We start from the raw sequence: 21,584 nt of genomic DNA, 5'->3' as shown, positions 1-21,584 counted from the left end.
CAAATATAAATTTATATGTACTGCTAACAGCTTCCTGGAATATTTATTGCTTCTTGTTATATATTCAAATTCCATAATATACTCATTTATCTTTGAGACAGAGACGTTTCATTAAAAGGCTTAGTCATTCTAATGCGTATTTAGAGATTAATCAGAATCAAATGGAGAATGACTGGCAAAAAGTCAGCAGACAGAAGAAAAGGCTCTGTGTTTATGCTCCGTGCCTCCATCGTTACACCTGGAGATGTATACGACACTGGACTTGCTTGCGCTGCGAGATTCCCCCCTCTTGCAAATGTGACCCTCCTCTCTATCGAGGGCCTACCTCAAGGATGGGTTTTGGGACCCGGAGAGGTGGCATGTGAAAACTAGGGGGTTGAGGGGTCTTTTACTCAAATTTTTAGTTAAATTTTTAAGGGGTTCTAGGGAGGGGGAGGGTTTGATTGGAATGCAGGTTGTGGGCATGGGGGATAGCCCACTAAGGGGAGGGGTGGGCCTGGCAAGAAAGCACGGCGTGGGAGGTGGGGATCCCGGGGTCGAGGGGGGAGCCAGAGTTTGTCCGGATAGTGCTTTGAACATCACTACCGTGAGTGGGAGGGGTAGATATGGCAGGAGCAGGGGGCCATGTCGAGCCAGGGGAATGCACACCTGCTGTTTACGAGCGGTGGTGCGCTCCGTTCCCCAAGGCTCCACCTGTTCCCCAGGTTGCACAGGCCCTCAGGGCCCGGCCCTCCGGCTGATGCTGTGCAATGCTAGGTCCGTAGTAAATAAAGCCCCCCTCATCTGTGACATAATTGGTGAGGGGGGAGCAGACCTGGCAGGTATTACAGAGACCTGGTTGGGCCAGGAGGGGGGGTTCCCCTCGTGGAAATGTGCCCACCAGGTTTCCTTGCATTCCATTGGCCGAGGTCACAGGGCAGGGGCGGGGGAGTAGCGGTTATTATTAAAAAAGGTCTGAGACCGAGGGAGGCCACTGTTCCTCAGACGGCCGGCTGTGAGTCCCTCCTTGTGAAGTGGGGTCATGGGGTTCAGATGGGCTTGCTGATCACGTACCTGGCTCCCTGCCACGTGGCAGCAGCCCTGCCCGAGCTCCTCGACGTTATCACCGCAGTGGTGGTTGATACCCCCAGACTTATGGTCTGGGGGATTTCAACCTGCCATCTGTGGGTGAGATGTCGGAGGTGGCTCGGGAGTTCATGGCTTCCATGACAGCTATGGACCTGACCCAGTTAATTCATGGCCCTACCCACACAGGGGGAAACACGCTGGACCTGATTTTTGTCTCTAGACAGTGGTTGAGTGATCTTGAGATAGGGGATATAGACACTGAGCCCTTGTCATGGTCGGATCACTCTCTCCTTCGCCTTGACCTTCGAATCGCTATACCCCGTCACAGGGAGGCGGAGCCAGTAAGATGGTTCTGCCCCAGGCGCCTGATGGAACCTGACAGGTTCCAGATGGAGCTTGGGCCATTTCCTGAGGCTCTGGCACACACCTCGACTAGGGACCTAGTGGCTGCCTGGGATAGGGCGGCCGCTGGAGCTCTGTATCAGGTCGTGCCTTTGCGGCCTCTGACCCGGCGCCAATCTCGCCTAGTTCCTTGGTTCACTGAGGAGCTGAGGGAGATGAAGCACCGGAAAAGATGCCTAGAGAGTAGTTGGAGGGCCAGTCTTTCTGAATCCGACCGGACACTGGTAAGATCTCATATTAAGAATTACCTCGTGGCAATAAAAGCAGCAAAATGTACATATTTTGCTGCTCTTATTGCGTCATCAGATAATCGCCCGGCCGCTCTGTTTAGGGTGACCCGCTCCCTGCTCCACCAGGAAGCGTGGGAGGACCCCTTGGAGGGTAGAGATGAGGATTTTGTTCAATATCTGCATGACAAAATCACTCAGATTCGGGAAGATCTGGACTCTGACTGGGGGTAGTTCCAGGGGGGTTGACTGAGGCAGGTCTTGAGAATGTTGTCTGGGATGAGTTTGATCCTGTGACCACTGACAACATGGACAGGATTCTGGGTGGACTGAACGCAACCACATGTTTATTGGACCCGTGCCCCTCCTGGTTAGTGCTGGTTTCCCGGGAGGTGACGCAAGGCTGGCTCCAGGGGATTATAAATGCTTCGTTGGGTGAGGGTGACTTCCCCGCCGCCTTGAAAGAGGCGGTGGTGAGGCCTCTCCTCAAGAAGCCTTCCCTGGACCCGGCAGTGTTGGCTAACTATCGTCCGGTCTCCAACCTTCGCTTTGTTGCAAAGGTTGTTGAGAGTGTGGTTGCGCGACAGCTCCCCCAGTACCTGGATGAAACGACGTATCTGGATCCGTTCCAGTCGGGCTTCAGGCCTGGGTACAGCACGGAAACGGCATTGGTCGCATTGGTCAATGACCTCTGGAGGGCTCAGGACAGGGGCTGCTCCTCTGTCCTGGTCCTATTAAACCTCTCAGCGGCTTTTGATACCATCGACCATGGTATCATGCTGCACCGGTTGGAAGAGTTAGGGGTGGGGGGCACTATATTATGGTGGTTCTCCTCCTTTCTCTCCGACCGGTTGCAGTCTGTGTTGGCAGGGGGGCAGAGGTCGACCCCGAGGCCCCTCATATGTGGGGTGCCACAAGGGTCGGTCCTCTTGCCCCTTTTGTTCAACATTTATGTAAAGCCGCTGGGTGAGATCATCCGTGGTTTCGGGGTGAAGTACCATCAGTATACTGATGACACCCAGCTGTACATCTCCACCCCGGACCACCCCAACGATGCTCTTGAAGTGATGTCCCGGTGTCTGGAGGCCATGCGGATCTGGATGGGGAGGAACAGGCTCAGGCTCAACCCATCCAAGACCGAGTGGCTGTGGTTTCCGACATCCCAATATAGTCAGTTGATGCCATCGCTGACTATTGGGGGTGAATCGCTGGCCCCCATGGAGAGGGCTCGCAACATGGATGTCCTCTTGGATTCACGGCTGTCTTTAGAAGAGCACTTGACGGCCGTGACCAGGAGGATTTTTCATCAGGTTCGCCTGATTCGCCAGTTGCGTCCCTTTCTGGATCGGGACTCCCTACACACAGTCACTCATGCCCTTGTCACTTCCCACCTGGACTACTGCAACGCTCTCTACATGTGGCACCCGGAGGCTCCAACTGGTGCAGAGTGTGGCCGCGCAGGTGATTATGGGAGCAACATGGCGCTCCCATGTGACACCTCTCCTGCACAAGCTGCACTGGCTCCCGGTGGTCTTCCGGGTGCGCTTCAAGGTTCTGGTTACCACCTGTAGAGCGCTCCATGGCTTAGGACCTGGTTATTTACGGGACCGCCTACTACCACAAGCAGTCTCCCACCAGCCGGTACGCTCTCATAGAGAGGGGCTACTCCGGGTGCCGTCAGCTAAACAATGTCAACTGACGGCCCCCAGGGGGAGGGCCTTCTCTGTGGGGGCACCCACTATCTGGAATGAGCTCCCCCAGAGATAGGGAGGATCCCGGATCTACGCACTTTCCGCCGTGCTCTTAAGATTCTCCTATTCCAGCAAGCCGGCCTGGCCTAATTTTCTCCCCTGTTTTAAAATTCTTTTACATCGAAATTTTAATTTGTTTTAAATTTTGGGATTTTTAATTGTCTTGGGCTAAATTATTTAATCTGGTTTTAATTATATCTTTTAACTTTTGTATTTATGTATTTTATTTTGTGCCTGTTCACCGCCCTGAGTCCTTCGGGAGTAGGGCGGTATATAAATCTAATAAAAGACAAAGACAAAGACAAAGACAAAGACAAAGACAAAGACAAAGACAAAGGAAAGCAGCTTTGAAAGAGTTGCTGTTATGGGGGAAATTAGAAGGAAGGGGCATATTGTTAAGCTTTGTGCTCTTTTAATGGGATTGTCCTTTCCTTCCTCCTAACCAACCAACCAGATGTTTGTGTAATGATGTCAGAATTTACTGACAGATTTCTTTCTTGTACTTCTGAATAGGTTAGATTGTACACACAATTGAAGGATGACCTGGAGGGCAATAGGAGGGGAAATTCTGCTATTGAATAAAATGCATTTATTTGATTGCCTGTTTATAGCATTTTTATTCCCTTCACTGCAAGGCATCCTAGAGTGCAAAAAGTAAAATAAACCCAAATCCTCAGAATCTTCCCCCCACCCTACTTAATCTCATCCCTATGTCACAATGGAATATTTGGTTGATTATTATTTTGCTTTTTTGACATTGCATCTGGGTTTCCTGTGCCAAGAGGACACACAGAGATATCATAAAATCTTCATAGAAGCGTGCAGCTTCTTTAGAGTACAGCATTACTTCTTCATGGCTGTCCATAGAGTTCTTTGGAGTCATTCTTGTCCTCTTTCGTTTCCACAGCTAAACGTTACTGTAAGAATTCGAGCCCAACCAGCAGCACAACCAGCAGCTATGCGCCTAGCAGCAGCAGCAATATGAGCTGTGGAGGAGGCAGCAGCGCCAGCAGCACGTGCAGCAAAAGTAGCTTTGACTATACCCATGACATGGAAGCAGCACACATGGCTGCCACGGCTATCTTGAATCTTTCCACTCGCTGCAGAGAAATGCCTCAGAACCTCTCCACAAAACCTCAGGATCTCTGTTCTAGGGTAATACATTTGTATATCTGTATACATCTCTATGTATTCTTACTACATCTTCCACAAAATGCTGTTTTTCACAGCCTTTTTCTATACAAACATAGCAGAGTCCAAGCATGTATTTCTGTAAACAAATTGAAAGATAGCATATAAGTCTTCCACATCTAAAGTAAAGATTAATAGAACGTTTTCTCCCATTTTCTCACCATTCAGAGAAACTAGGCAAGAATGTCTACTTTCACACTTGCTTTTTCATATGTGAGTGGAACCCTTGGCTTACACTATTAGACAATATAGAGATTTACAGTTGAACACAAATTATTTTTATTTGCACACACTATTTTGATTATGTCTAACCCACATATTACTCTTCCAGTATTATGCAAATGAGAGCTATTCTCGGCTTGTCGTTCGTTCAGAACTGCGATAGGAAATAATCACCAGTAACACACAGAGAATCAGGGTTTAGTAGGACTCGACAGCTATCTTTAGCAAAACAGTATATTCTATTAACTGGTCCAAATCAGAATTGATACCAATTGATAAAAAATTGGTTACTTATCTATTTAAAAGATATCAATTACATATTTGTTCTGAATTCATTAAATATTTAGGTATTTGAATACTAAAATGTATAACTTAGTAGTATGTAATATGAATCAAATAGAGAAAGAGATTTCTTAATACAAATCAAATAGAGAGAGGTTTCTTCAGGAATAGGAATAATTAAACCTCACTCTTTGGGGAAAGGTGAACACTTTCAAAATGAATATTATTCCCAGATTAATTTATATTGTGGGACAAATTCTAGTATATATATCCAGAAAATAAATTTAGAAAATAAATTCTTTGTTTAGAAAAATTTTAACAGTCTCTTTGATTCTGAGACAATCTTAATAGAAAATGCAATTACCAATTAATGAAGGAGGATTTGGTTTTCTGAAACTGGAGCTATGCTTGCCTATTGTCAATTATTAAACATTATAACCCAACATTTGCTATTAATTTTCCAATTTGGGAAATTTGGAACACACACACACACACATATATAATATCTTTGGTTGGATGGATAGCATTAGGATTCAAATATATTAAAAGTCTAGTATCTCGGAAACAATTATGTTAGTTAGGAGTCATACAATATAATGTTTAATAAAATAATATTTGACCCTCCCCTTGATTTTATGGAGAAACCCAACTTTAAATATAGAAAAAAAAGATGGTGATTTGGAAAAATTGGATAGCAGCAGAAATATTAATTTTAGATAGCCAACTGACAGTGATGATACATTTTTAACATAAGAGATAAATATTAACTATCAGAGGTAACTAATGAAAATATTTACAGCAACAATATTTGTTAAAATATTGTATGGACCAACAGGTTCTTAGTTTCTGAGACACTTGAGACAATAGAACAACATGTTAAATCCTTTAAAACTCTCTCTCTCTGTGTGTGCGTACGTGTGTGTTTACCCAAAGATCAATCACTTTTGGTGCACTAACACAGGAAACTTGGATGAGTTTCCGATTTTGGTTATTTTTTCCCCAAATGAGCACACTAAAAATCCATAAATGTGCCCCAGAAACATCTGTAGTAAACATCAACACAGTTTAGCATATGGACTTCATTTTGTATGTTATTTGTAAGATTTATGGATACATGGATCTTAGTCAAGAGAGCTAAATTTAGGCAGAAGTATTCCAGATTAGTTGTCTTCAGTATGTTGTAGAGACAAAGATAAAGGTTAAGATTTCCAAAGTTTTTGGAAACATTTTAAAATTGCTAATGTGTTTAGTAAATGAAAATTAGAAGAAAAAAAAGGAATTTTTAAAATCAAGATTATGTAAAAAAAAGATCATTTATTGGGATTGAAAAAGAAAATACATTTAAACTGTATTTCACTGTGGAAAAAAAAGTCATTTTTAAGGTTTTGTAATTTGCTAGTATAAAAGCCTAGTGAAACTGTGCTTCCCTCATGCAGCCACTAGAGGGCTGTGCAAACAAGCTGTTGGAAGGCAAACTATGGTCCGGTCCTGTCCTGTAATGCTAGGCCTAAAAAACATCCTCTGCTCTTTCAAAAACGAAGAAAGGGGTTTTTAATTTTTTATTTTATCTTTCCCGTTTCCTAAAGTGAAAGTATGTGTATTATGTAACTGTGGAAGGAAATATAAGAATCTATAAGAGTCAAACAGGATCATTTACTGTTCAGTTTTTCCCTCAGTTCATTTTATTAGCCTTTAAAAAAGAGGGTTTTTTGTTTTGTTTTTTTTATGTTAGTAACATTAAACCTATTTAGGAACAAAAATGAGATTAGATTACTTTAAAAGAAAGAGGGGTCCCTTTTTAAAATCAAAATGATATTTTGGAGGCACCTTCAATCCTCATGAAGCAATAATCCAATTGAATTGATTAGGAAAAATGTTCTGATGGAATAAATAATCTATAGTTCATCTGTTTTTATTATTTATTAGATTTTTATCCCACCTTTATTATTTTTACAAATAACTCAAAGGCAGTGAACATACCTAATCTTCCTTTCTCCTCCTATTTTCCCTATAACAACAACCCTGTGAGGTGGGTTGTTTCCCCATAACAACAACCCTGTGAGGTGGGTTGGGCTGAGAGAGAGTGACTGGCCCAAAGAAACCCAGAGAACTCACCTTCTCTGGTTTCTAGGCCAGCCCTTTCACCACTACACCAAATGGCTCTCATTTATTAGTAAGACTGGGACGAGATTTTTTTGTGGTAGTGTCCTTTGGTGTAATGAGGGAAACAGGTGGAAATTCTTCCCTTGAAACAAGATTTTTGGGATAGGGTCTTTCTTTTTTTGGTTGCTATATGTCCTTTGGCTTTAATACCCATCTCTTGACATTCTGGCAGTTATCCCCTGGAAAGAAAGCTTTGACAGAAATATTATTTTTGCTCCACTAGAAAAGGGCAAAGTGAGAGGGAAAGGCACTGATGGTGGAGGAAGATGAAAAGTGAACTTTAATCTCATTTACTTTTCATCTTTCTTGACTGTTTAAATTTTTTATTGGTTTATCAGAATATAAAATACAAAAAAATTGAAAATAAGGGGAAATTAAGGGTGAAAAAGGGGAAAAGGAGAAAGTGTGTGGTAGTAGGAAAAGGAAAAAAAGGCATTGACTTCTGACTCTTTTTTTAGCACAGAAGATAATAACATTACAATCTTTACTTTTATATAGTAATATATACTAACCATTTCTACAACAACAAACCTATCTCATCAGAAAAACCAAAATCACAATTTCATTTTAAAAGCAGTTTCCAAATGGAAACTAAAATAGATATGTTCTTTTTTTTAAATAAAGCAATCAGTTTAACCATCCCTACTTTTCTTCTTGCTATGGTAAATAATATATATTTCTGTTTACACTTATTAATCTTTATAGACTATCATCATTTATATTAAAAAAAGGGGAAAACCTTTTTTACATCCATTTTAAAACTAAACTTTTCTTTAAAAATATTTAGTAAGAGGGAAAGGCAGAAGGAAAATGCCCTCTTTTTCCTCTGCCCTTCCTCAGTTGCTATGGGAAATGAAAGGACCAAGGTTTTTTTCCCCTCACGCTGAATAGAGTCCCTGAACAACTTTGTGCAGTGCGCATCTCCATTTCTGTGCCTTTTACTGCTCAGTTTGATTCCATTTGCATCAAAGACTTGGAAAAGTTTCTTCTTCTTTCGTCATGCTATAATTTTGACTTTGGGATAGGTTTGCTGTTCTTTCTGACCTTTAAAATTGATACATTTCAGCAACTCTTTCTCAGTGCTTGCCTTTAAGAAGCACTCCAAGTCAATCCAGAATGATATAGATGTTAATACAAAAAACTGAGCAAATCAAAATGGTGAAATTAGTTCCCAGGGAAATATTTTTCAAAAATTTCTTTTAGAATGTTTTAACGTTGCCAAGGAATAAAACTGTTTGTGGGTACAGTAGTTCATTTTACTGAAGAAATCTTGATAGTTATGAGCTGAATTGTCTTCTTTGGTGTATATGTTGTGTGTATGTTTTTACCCAGAATCCTGATATGGAGGTGGATGAAAATGGGACATTAGACTTGAGTTTAAACAAGCAACGACAGCGAGAGGGCTGCTGCACCATTTTGACGCCGCTGGAACCAATGTCACCACAACAACAGGCTGTGATGAATAACAGGTGTTACCAGCTGAATGAGAGTGACTGCTGGGATTTACCTGTGGACTACACAAAAATGAAGCCTGACACGATAGATGAAGATGATTCCAAGGAAATTAATGTAGGTCTATTTCATCAAATTCCCTGGCATTGCTTTCAAGTTATTATATTTCTAAACACTGACCAGGTGGAATGCATTAGTAACAATAGCTTCAGCAAAGTTTATAATATAATTACTGTTTATAATTTTTTTAAAAAATATTGATCAAAGCGTTTATAATTTTTTTAAAAAATATTGATCAAAGCATTTCATTATATATTTATAGTAGGAATGTGGTTGGTCAGGCTATCATTTTCTTAAATCTTTTTCGGAGTTGGCACTTTCATTTATCTAGTAATGTCACAATTCAGTGGTAGCCTATTGAATACTAGGACATTTGATTCTTGTTTATGGAAGAATTATTTAGTGAAATAGAAGCCATGCCTCATACATATATTTTCTCTACTCTTATTTTGGGGAAATCTGTTATATGAACAAAAGAAGAAAAAAATAGAATTATATTAACTCTTTGTTCTTGCTGCTGCGATAACTACAAAACTAAAAAATAATAAAGAGAAAAAGTGCCTTGTTAAGTGCTATAGTTTACCTTTATACTATCAGTAAGAAAAGAATTGAGATATAGATGTTTCCTCCAATTACTGTTACAGGTAACTGGTTTGGTCATGTCTTTGGTCTCAAGATGCTGATGTTTAATCTGATTGCCACAAGACCATCTTCATCAGTATTTGGTGTTTAGGCAGCAAACTAAAACTTTACAAGTAGTTCTTGATTTACAACAATTTATTTAGTGACCATTCAAAGTTATAGTGGCACTGAAAAAAATGAGTTATGACCGTTTTTCATATTTGCGACCGTTGCAGCATCCCTGTGTCACATGATCAAAATTCAGACACTTGACAACTACCTCATATTTATAATGGTTACCATGTCACAGGGTCAGGTGATCACCTTTTGTGACCTTCTGACAAGCAAAGTCAATGGGGAAGGCAGATTCACTTAACAACCATGTTAATAACTGCAGTGATTCACTTAACAACTGTGGCAAGAAATGTTGTAAAAACTCATTTAAAAAGCCACATAAATTTTGGTCTCAGTTATGGTCGTAGGTTGAGAATTACCTGTCCTAAAACTTGTCTGGGTAAACTGTTAAGGTCATCCTCTCAGAAATCTGCCCAGCTGGGTTTCAGGTCCTTCAGCAACCTTAATGCCAATGACAGGGAAAGGAGTTGGCGCTGACTGTAAAAGGGACTCCATTCTTCTGATAGTGGGATGTGAATGCCTATATGGTTGGTTGGGCTGAACAAATAAGATGGAGATTCTGTTGGTGTACCAACTAGCTGAGCTTGCGTAGTTAGTCTTTAGGAGGATGGCAAAGAACTCCCACCTTTGATGACTGGGAGACTTTAACTTTCCTCACCTGCAGGCAGACTTGGGTTTGGTCTAGTGGTTAAATCACCAGGCTAGAAAATGGGAGTCTGTGAGTTCTAGGTCCGCCTTAATCATGAAACCCAGCTGGCTGACCTTGTGCCAGTTGTTCTCTCTCAACACAGAAGCTTCCAATATAATATTATTCTATATTGTGCACAATATTAAAAGAATTCTGGTAATGACATAATGCTCTTAACAAGAGGTATGAATTTGGAGCAGCACTTAATTAAATATGTACTGATTAAAAAACCATGAGAATTATACAGAATGTTGGTTCATGCAGACCACTGGTTTCAATACAATATAGGATGCTACCTGCACTGTAAACTTTTCAAAGTTGTTATTTGTGGACTTTTTCTCTCCAGAGGAATAAATAGGAAGGTCCTTGACTTCATTGGAAATTTTAGCAGTAAACACAATAGCATTCCATTTAAATATGGTTTGTTTCTTACCTTTCATTACAGCCAGAAGATTTAGATCCTTTTCAAGAGGCATTAGAAGAAAGAAGATATCCCGGGGAAGTCACCATCCCAAGCCCTAAACCCAAATATCCTCAATGCAAAGAGAATAAAAAGGATTTAATAACGTAAGCATAATGTGAGGTGAAATTATTTTTTACTCCCTTTAACCTTATCTTTCTCTTGTTGTCTTATCTGAATAAACAAGTACATATATGCCTTGCAGTATGAGCATGCAGCATTTGCAGCATATAAATGTTTCAGACGTCAGTTAAGTTTAAGTGATGAAGCTGCTTGTCCCTAATGATGCTATATTGTACTGAAACACCATTTCATTAAATTTTGTTCATTTTGCAGCTTTTCTGATAGGATGCTTAAATCCCCCTTGCAGACATTGCAGCTAAACTGGAAACAATGAAACTTTTCAAAGTTTTTTTAAACATACTTACTATTTTGGCTGTTTTTTTGTTTTTGTTTGGTGGCAGATGTCCAACACCAGGGTGTGATGGGAGTGGTCATGTGACTGGTAATTACGCCTCACATAGAAGGTGTGACTTCATTTTTTTCATGGTGGATTCTGTCTTTTCAATTTATTGTTTTCAGCTTACCTCAACAATGCTGTCAAAGTAAAAATGTTGAACTATGTGTTAACCCTTTGAGTAATAAATGTTGATCTTAAGAGCATGCTAATTTGTGTGTTGTATAAACGTCTTGTTTTTTTTAAAACAACTACAATTTTGAAATTCTTAACTTTTTAAAATAGTTAACCCATGGATCACTAATACTTTTTTATAGCTATTATCTTGTCCTTTTAACAAAAATTCTACACATTTTATAGTTAAACATATTCAGAGGGTTAACTTATATTACAAAATGTAATATTGCAGCACTTGCCCGCCCCATCGCTTTTCTGCATTATAATTTTTTAATTTAATTTTTAAGCGTTGTGTTTGTTTGGAAAAACTTGGCTTAAACGAATATCAACTTACTTGACTGTCCTGACCTGTTTTACAGTCTGTCTGGCTGCCCGCTGGCTGATAAAAGTATTCGAAGTATGCTGGCCACAAGCTCACAGGAACTCAAGTAAGATATGATGAAAGCCATTCCTTAAAAAAAAATCTTAGTATTTACAAACAGAAGATTCTAGTTTATAAAAGGACACCATTAAGCAGCAAATCACAGCAAACATAAGATAGATAAAGATTCCTGGGTATTTTGCAATCTTTCAAATGAAGTGATAAAACTATTAACTAGGATTCTGAGTTTATGAGTACCACTTTGTTGAACCAAACCAACTGAGAATTTCTTAAGCTTGTAATGAATCATCAACACAGATGAACAGTAGCTGATCCATTATAGTATTTTCAAGTGAAATGAAGAAAGGTAACCGAAGAAATCTTCAACTGTGACAAATTTTGAATCATAGCATGATTTCCCCCCCTAGTTGTTAATTGTTATAATTACAGAATGACATTTGAAATTATAATATCATGCTATAATGCTAGCTTGATTAGAAGTTTCTATTGTAAATGTCTAAAACTAAGTATTAAAAAAATCTGGATCTTTGAATGAAGTACAAATTTTAGAATAAAGTAAAAAAAATAAAGTCATAAAAACGAGCAATGAAATAATCTGAGGGTTTTGTTGATTTACATAAGATGGAATGGAAATATCCCTTTATGATCCAAAAATAAACTTCAGCATCCCCTATAATTTGTAGGAAGAACTAGAATGATAGAAACATTGCTGTTTCTGATACTATGATTGTGCCTTGAATTGTGCTGTCTCAAGCAGAAATCAAATATGGCTCTATGACTTGGGAAAGATGGGGACATAGTAAATAACATTATTGCAAACACTAAAAGAAAACAGGATTAAATAGTATTAATACAATACAATATTAGAAAGAATTAAATAGATTGTGGAATAAGTATAACCAATGGTAATAAATTACCATTGATAGCTACCAGGCACTGGTAAAGAAAAAAGAAAAAATTCTACAAAAGGAATAGTTAGATTCCAAAAATGTAGATTAGATTAACAGAGTTGGAAGGACCTTGTAGGTCATCTAGTCCAACCCCCCACCCAAACAGGAGATCCTGCACCATTTCTGACAAATGGCATTCCAATCTCTTCTTGAAAGCCTCCAGTGATGAAGCTCCCACAACTTCCAAAGGCAAGCTGTTCCATTGGTTGATTGTTCTCATTGTCAAAAAGTTCTCTTTATTTCTAGGTTGAATTTCTCTTTGATCTGTTCCATCCATTATTCCTTGTCTGGCCTTCAGGTGCCTTGGAAAATAGCTTGACCCCTTCCTCTCTGTAGCAGCCCCTCAAATACTAGAACACTGCTATCATGTCTTCCCTGGTCCTTCTCTTCACTCGACTAGCCATGCCCAGTTCCTGTAACCGTTCTTCATATGTTTTAGTCTCCAGTTCCCTGATCATCCTGGTTGCTCTTCTCTGCACTTTTTCTAGACTCTCAACATCTTTTTTACAGTGTGGTGACCAAAACTGGATGCAGTACTCTAGGTGTGGCCTTATTAAGGCTTTTTAAAGTGGTATTAGTACCTCACTTGATCTTCATTGTATCCTTCTGTTAATGCAATTTAGATTGCATTGGTTTTTTTGGCTGCACACTACTGGCTCATATTTAACTGGTTGTCCACTAATACTCCAAGGTCCCTCTCACAGTTACTGCTATTAAGCCTGGTTTTACCCAGTCTATATGTGTATGTTTGGTTTTTCTTGCCTAAGTATAAGACTTCACTTTCCTCTATATTGAATTTCATTTTGTTAGATAGGGTCAGTGTTCAAGTCTGTCAAGATCCATCTAGATTTTGAGTCTATCAGCTAGGGTGTTGGCTATTCCTGTCAGCTTAGTATCATCTGCAAATTTGGTAAGTTCCCCTTCTATTCCCTCATCTAAGTCGTTTATGAAGATATTGAAGAGTACTGGGCCTAAGACAAAATATTGTAGTACCCCACTGCTTACTTCCCTCCATGTAGACGTAGACCCATTAAAGACTACTCATTGAGTACGGTTTGTCAGCCAGTTACAAAACCATCTGGTGGTAGTGCTATCTATGCCACTTTTTTCTAGCTTACCAAGAAGTAGGCTGTGATCTACTTTGTCGATTGCCATGTAATCTCAGTTCAGGTAATCCACTAATGAGTTTGGCATTTTTTTGTTTAATCTAAACTACAGACTGCAGGCATAAATTGAATTGGTTTGCAAATAAAAATGTGCAGGGAAACAAGGGCTGCTGTAGTTCAAAAAAGTTGGCCTATATAGTCTAAAATCAAGGCAGCATAGGGTGGTGCTTTTGCATTCTGATTTATCTTGCCAGACTGAGCTACCAGGCATTCTAATAAATAAGAATCAAAAATAAAATTTATCCCCTTTGCTTCCTGAACTCAATTGTTTAACTTCCAGGTCTTCTCTGAAGTTTGAGGGATTCTTTGGAGCATATGGAGATCCATAGAGGGGAAATTCAGTTGCAGTGCTTGCTTATGAAATTGAATGCAGTGTTTTAACTCATTCTTTCTAAGAAAACTCTTCACTAGCAAACATTGCTCTTTATTAACAAACAAAAATAAAATAAGGTTTGTTTGCTTTTAAGCAAAGCAGTTCAGAAGCACTATTAATTTAATACTAGAAAATTGCATTTTGTTTTTATTTCTATTGTAAATTCATAAATTGTGAAATTGGAGCAAGGTGACCTACCTTGGCTTACATAGCACTGAACCTCCATACCAGTCATTCCACACATCAACAGCAAATTGACGTCCTGTTCCCATGTGGAGCCAAATGATTTATTCTTGCTGCATCCCAAGCCACTTCCTTCATTTCTCTTCATTTCTCATTTTTACTTCTTCATGGCTTTTTGAGAATTCTCATATTGCCTCTCCTACCTCAGAAAATCAACATAGAAGGAAATATAGATAGCCACAGTGTCTACCTACAAAGCCCATAATCCCAAACAGAAGTCCATTTACATTTCCTGCTGCTATTTGTTTATATTTCCTATATGTGCAAGCTAAACACAAGGGCCAATACTGGTTCCTTCATACTCATAAATCGCCAAGTTGCTTAGTCAGATGACTCAGCAGGATTATGACATTTCAAATCAGAATAGTCACTACAATCAAGAATATTAAACAGAAAGGATAGAATGCAACTGTCTACCAAAAACTTTATTTGCATTTCCTGTAACAATATAAATAAGCAGGAGAAAAATTTCTAATGAAGATTTTAGAGCTAATTACTTCAACAGCATAGTCTAGTCTTTAGAGAATCTTGTGGAAAAATCATATAGTAAATGAGAATATTTTGATATCCCTGGACCATGCTTTATATTTACAATGAAAAATGTAGAAATATAAAATAATTTTGATATGTCTCCTATTCATAATAGATTTGGGTTGTTTATTTCCAGAAGATTCACAGTAAGATGAATGACAGCTCATTTTTGAAACTGATGGTTACTCCAGAAAAACTTTAAAAATAGAAAGCTTAACATTGGGTTACTTTGCATGGAACATCTATCAGTTTGCCAAAAACATTAAGAGAGGTTTTAGGTTTATAGATATCTGAGAATCAAAGCAAGCCATTTTTGGAAGTGCTAGTTGAAGCAGAAACAAGAATATTATTTAATCCTTTCTAAAATTCTCCTGCTTGTCCCCCACGTAGCACTTGCCTGCTAGTTATAATAGCAAAATATCTTTCTGTCCATTTTTGCTTCCTACAACTAACTCTGTCCTTTCTTTCTTTAACATACAAAGGTGATACATTCCTATTAATTTATAAAAATTGGGTGGAAGTAATTGAGGTTTTTTATTAAAAAAATAGAATTTACCACAAGAACAATGTGGAGAATATTGTTTTTCTATTTCCAAGTGAACATATGGAATTTTTTTTCTTTTTGCCCTTCCCTTCCTGAATAGAGGCAAGTTATTTGAGGCATTGCCTAACTCGGGTGTATGCAACCTATCACTGCGGAGCCACCTGCAGTTCTTTCGTCCCCCTGCTGTGGCTCCCTGTCCGCTGAACCCACTACTGGATGGCCCCACTCCTCACCCTCCCCTCCCAATCACTCCTCGCCTGGCCTGAGAAGGTAAGGGCGATGGTGGGGGATGGAGACTCGCTCCATATTCCAAAGCAGGAGCGAAGCAACCTTGTATTTGCCATATCTCACAGGTGCTTCTTCCGGCCCTTGTTGGTGCTTTGCGCACCTCGGTCGCTCGAGGAGATGCGCAACTTGCTCTCCAACCCGAGACACTGGCCCAGCTGCGGCCGATGCTCTGCATTGTAATGGGCTCCAGGAGGAGGAGGAGGGGACACCGTCTCACCCATTGTGAAGCGTGCTAAATTTGACTACTGCGCAAGGCACTGTGAGAGCAGCGGACAGGCTATGGAAGTGGGAACAGCAGCGTCATCAGCCATAGCCAGGCTGAACCCGTGTCTCAGGGCAGAGAGCAAGTCATGCGTCTCCCCAAGTAATCAAGGTGCATGCAGCACCAACAAGGGCCGGAAGAAGTGCCTGCAAGATATACAAGTACAGCAGGGATGGGTTCTATTTACCTTTACTACCAGTTCACAACGGGGCCGCGCAAAGCGAGCGCACACATGCATGCTCTTCTGCGTATGCACAGAAGCTTCTGCGGATGCACAGAAGCATTTGATGATGGGATCGGTGGGCGGAGCCTCCCGCCAGTTTTACTACTGGTTCTATAGAACCGGTGCGAACAGGGGGCAACCCACCACTGAAGTACAGGGGTGCTTTGTTCCCACTCTGGAATATGGAGCGAGTCTCGATCCTCTGCCGTCACCCTTACCTTCTCAGGCCAGTCGTGGAGTGACTGGGAGGGGAGGGTGAGGGGCGGGGCCAACCAGTGGTGTCTTCAGCTGACAGGGAGCCACAGCAGGGGGACGAAAGAGCTTCATTTATCTGGAAACCTGAAATGACTCTTGATTTAAATATGGTAAAAAGCACCCAAAGAAGACGAAAAAACAACATCAGCAAAAAAAACCAAAACAAAACCCACCAACCCTCGCCTGTTTTTAGAAATGGTTCAAGAGGGAATACACACACACGAGAGAAATAGAGAGAGAGATGAGAGAAAGTGAGATGAGAGAGGGAGGGAGAGACAGAGAGAGTGGGAGAAAGAGAGAGAGAGAGAGAGAGAGAGAGACCTGTTTCCCACAGAAAAGAAAACACCAGGTGCCACAAAACCTGGGTAAGTGTGGCTGGGGGGGATCATGTGACTGGGTGGGACTGAGTAACAGCGAGTTGGCCATGCCTACCCAGGTTTTGTGGCTCCCAGTGATTTCTTTTCTGTGGGAAACAGGTCCAAATGACTCTTTTGAGTGTTTAAGGTTGCAGACCCCTGGCCTAACTCCTATGGTTTCTGCTATAGAGTGATTGCTTTCCAAGACCCTTAGATAAAAGGAATTTGTGAGGATCCAGGAAGTCTTCTCTGTTATGGTGCCTGCTCTTTGGAATGAGATTCTCCTACCCCCACCATAATTTTCATGTTTTTATTTATTTATACAAAATACAAAACTTGGAACTTTTGGAAGCTTCAACAGCAATTTTGATGTATTACCAAATATATAATTCTTGACTGCTTTACTTGATAGTTTTAATCTCGTTTCAGTTATTTGCAGTTAAGCTTGCTGTCTCTGAAAGGTTAATTTTCAGTATCTGAACCTGATATATAGATTCAAAAGCATACAAATATTTTTTTTATATTTTATGTATTTCTTGAATTATAAAGTGTGTAGGATCTAGGATGAAAAAAATCACCATGTTGCCAAAACTTTTTGCAAGACAATATTTTTGTTTGAGTCCTGAATAAATTTATAGATACTAGAAAATGTATTATACAGCGTAGTGTAATATGGTTGCAATCAATTTAGAATGATAAAGTTGGTGATATTCAATCACTCTTGGCTTTTTTGAACTCTTACAACCTCCTATAGACCAGGGGCCCCCAAACTCTTCAGCTCATCAACCCCTTCATGATTACAGATTGTTCCTCTACCCACAAAAAAATATTATATGAAAATAATTTAATAAGTACTATTTTAACTAATAATACTAATAATAATACTAATAAACAATAAATTTAATAATAGATCCCTTGTCCAATCCTATCAACCTTTGACCTATTTGAAAACCATGCCATAGACTAATAGTGCACCAATTCTCAGTCAGGATCACAGAAGTGGTACTAAACATTGATGGATATGGAATTGTGGTTTAATGTTGGAGGGGAAAAAAAGAAAGAAAAACAAAAAAAAATTGACATGAAATATCCTGCAACTAATTGACTGAATTTTCCTTATTGTAGAGTTTTGTTATAGAGTTGATATTTTTCTCATGTGGGGGAGATAGATTAGCTTGACTTCAGTTTTTAATTAAAATGGAGGAAGAATATTATATCCTTAATTTATACTGGATTACCTAATAAAAAGAAATCTCACTGAGATCAGTGGGATCTATTCCAAAATAAATGAATATAGGGATGTAGCTGGAGGGAATTTGCAATTTTTTAAAAATGTGTGTGAAATATTCAAATATCCACGATGAGAATTTTACAGTATTTATCCTGGATATATATAGATTCCACTGAAAAGCTATATGGAAATGAATTACTTTTGTTTGAAACAGACATTGTAATAAAAGATGCCATACATCACTTTATTTTATTTTTATTTATTTATTTATTTTGTCAAACATATATAAGATTACAGATATAAGTATAAACATGATTATGAATACATGAAATGGATATGAGTAAATGGGGACAGTACAGGGGTGAAATCTAAAAATTTTCACTACCGGTTCTGTGGGTGTGGCTTAATTAGTGGGCATGGCTTGGTGGTCAGGTGACTGGGTGGGCATGGCTTGTTGGTCAGGTGGGCGTGGCCAAGTCAACATCACTTCTTTGCTTCTTGTTTAACCTACAAAACACAACACAACATAACTGGCTCACTCACAATGTAAAAGCAGCTGTGCTAGACCCAAAATGGCCCCTGCAACAAGCAGGAACCTCACACAGCCCCAAAAAGCCCAAAAAACCAACTTTCACACTTTACACACACACAACACAACACAACACAATTGGCTCACCCACAATGTAAAAGCAGTTGTGCTAGACCCAAAATGGCCCCTGCAACAAGCAGGAACCTCACACAGCCACAAAAAGCCCAAAAAACCAACTTTCACACTTTACCCACACACAACACAACACAACACAACACAACACAACACAACACAACTGGATCACCCACAATGTAAAAGCAGCTGTACTAGACCCAAAATGGCCCCTGCAACAAGCAGGAACCTCACACAGCGACAAAAAGCCCAAAAAATCAACTTTCACACTTTACACACACAAAATTCCACATACAGCTTTGTGAGATTTTGTGTGTTTGTGAAGTTAGAATGAAACACTACAGAAACACACAAAATCTCAGAAAGCTGCACAAATATTATTTTATTTTATTTTTATTTTTATATAAAAGCAAGTAAATTTAAAACTTCCTAAACTTTAAATGGCTAGGTCTAAAAAAAGAACAACTAAAAAAACCCCAATTAACTATTTTTTTAAAGCTCCCAAAGGGGAAAAAAACTTACCCAATTGAAGGGACAAGGCAGGCAGGCAGGCAGGCAGATAGAGCTGCTCACCGATGAGCTTGATTGCAGGCAGGTAGATTCAGTTGCTTGCTGATGCAATGGATTGCAGGGATTACAGCAAGCGAAGCAAGGCAGGCATTGCGACCAGCGGCTCAGGATTCGGTCCGAAGAGCGAAGGTAAGCAAGCTGGAGGCTGGGGAGGGAAGGGATTTTTGCTACCGGTTCTCTCAATTGCCCGCCGCCATTGCTACCTACTCGCCCGAGCTGGTCAGAACCGGGAGCATTTCACCCCTGGGACAGTAGGACAGGAACTGTAGGCACGTTGGTGCGCTTATGCACACCCCTTACAGACCTCTTATGAATGGGGTGAGGTCAACAGTAGACAGTCTAAGGTTAAAGTTATGGGGGTTTGGGGAAGAAACCACAGAGTCAGGTAGTGAATTCCAGGCATTGACCGCTCTTGCTGAAGTCATATTTTCTGCAATCGAGTTTGGAACAGTTTACCTTAAGTGTGTATCTATTGTCTGCTCGTGTATTGTTGTGGTTGAAACTGAAGTACTCATTGACAGGTAGGACATTGTAGCAGATAATTTTATGTACTACACTTAGGTCGGACTGAAGATGGTGTAGTTCTAAGTTGTCTAAGCCTAGAATTTCAAGCCTGGTGGCATAAGATATTCTGTTGCGAGCAGAGGAGTGGAGAACTCTTCTCCTGAAATATTTCTGGACTCACTCAATTGTATTAATGTCTGATATGCAGTGCGGGTTTCAGACAGATGAGCTGTATTCGAGAATTGGTCTAGCAAATGTTTTGTATGCTCTAGTTAGCAGTACAATATTACCAGAGAAGAAGCTACGCAAGATTAGATTAACAACTCATAGAGCCTTTTTGGCAATGTTGTTACAGTGGGCTCTGGCACTTAGATCATTAGAGATGAGTAGTCCAAGGTCCTTGACAGAGAGAGGGTCATCTACGAGGTCGTATCTGCCCAGCTTGTATTTTGTGTTCTGATTTTTTTTTGCCAATGTAGAAGACAGAGCATTTGTTGGTTGAGATTTGGAGTTGCCAATTGTTTTAACCATTCTGACACATAGTCAAGGTCTTTTTGAAGGGTAGCAGCATTGTTGGTTGTATTGAATAGTTTTACATTATCAGCGAAGAGAACACAGTTGCTTATAATATGATTGCAAAGGTCATTTATGTAAAGTATAAAGAGCGCTGTTAACAGGTGCAGGATTTGATAGGGTGCTCCCTATTTTGACTACTTGTTGCCTGTTTGACAGGAACGCAGCTATCCAATTATGCAGGGGTCCGGAAATGCCATAAAATTTTAGTTTTAGAAGTAGTTTATCGTGTACCACTGAATAAAAGGCTTCACAGAAGTCTATGTAAATTGCGTCTATCGCTTTGCCCTGATCTAGTTGTGTAGTCCGTATGTTTTTGCAGTGTAGGAGTTGCAATTTTTTTCTGAAACCAAATTGTTTGTTAGAGAGTAGATTGTTTGTCTCTAAGTTGAGGATAATGGATTGGTTTATGATTGATTCCATGACTTTGCAGGTGATGCAACATAAAAGAGATTGGCCTATAATTTTCAACTAGGCTGGCGTCTCCCTTTTTGAAGATAGGGATGACCGTGGCTAGTGACCACAGGTTGAGCAAGGACCTGGTACTGAAAGATTTTTCAAAGATTATGCTTAGAGGTTCTGCTATGGCAGTGGAAAGCTTTTTTAAGAAGTAGGCACATAGTCCATCAAGTCCAATAGATAAAGATGGTTTTAGGCAGTGTAATGCCTTTTCAACGTTATCTTCTATAAAATCTATTTGTATTAGAGTGTTGTAATTAGTTGTGGTACGACTAGGAAATGTGGAAAATGAGCCATTGCTGTTTACAAAGACTAAGCTGAAGAATGTGTTAAAGAGGTTGGCTTTAATGGTTTCATATTACAATCTTTATCATTAGGTTTTTTTAGAGGTGGGATGGATCTTGAATCTTTATGTTTGTTGTTTACAAAATTATAGAAGGTGCAGGTAGATTTCATGCACACAAGGTTTTCCTCTTGTTTGATGTGATAATCGGTGCATTCAATCTTCATCTGGTGACGTAAGTTTTTGTAGCTGCTTTTAAAGTTAGCTACGTAGTCAGTTTTGTTTTTCCGCCAAAGAGATTTTTTTTTATTGGAGCTTCCTTATTGTTATGGATAATTTGTTTTTTCTGGTTTTGGGGGTTATTAGTGGTACAT

The 21,584-nt window shown here is 39.7% G+C and overlaps 1 protein-coding gene across 1 annotated transcript in view; it reads left to right on the top strand.

Moving 5' to 3' along the window:
• Positions 1-21,584, top strand: part of MYT1L (myelin transcription factor 1 like) — a 302,946-nt gene that overhangs the window by 250,183 nt on the left and 31,179 nt on the right. The window contains exons 13-17 of the mRNA XM_070955078.1: positions 1,415-1,417; positions 4,356-4,603; positions 8,639-8,875; positions 10,708-10,829; positions 11,716-11,784. Of these exons, the coding sequence (XP_070811179.1) occupies positions 1,415-1,417; positions 4,356-4,603; positions 8,639-8,875; positions 10,708-10,829; positions 11,716-11,784 (679 nt within the window). The remainder of the gene's footprint in view (positions 1-1,414; positions 1,418-4,355; positions 4,604-8,638; positions 8,876-10,707; positions 10,830-11,715; positions 11,785-21,584) is intronic.

Source organism: Pituophis catenifer, unplaced genomic scaffold, assembly GCF_029215685.1.
Source record: "Pituophis catenifer annectens isolate HBS135680 unplaced genomic scaffold, rPitCat1.0.hap2 SCAF_1, whole genome shotgun sequence".
Lineage (NCBI taxonomy): Eukaryota > Metazoa > Chordata > Lepidosauria > Squamata > Colubridae > Pituophis > Pituophis catenifer.
The sequence above is the reverse complement of the archived record's forward strand: the minus strand, read 5'-3'. Positions and strand labels throughout refer to the sequence as shown.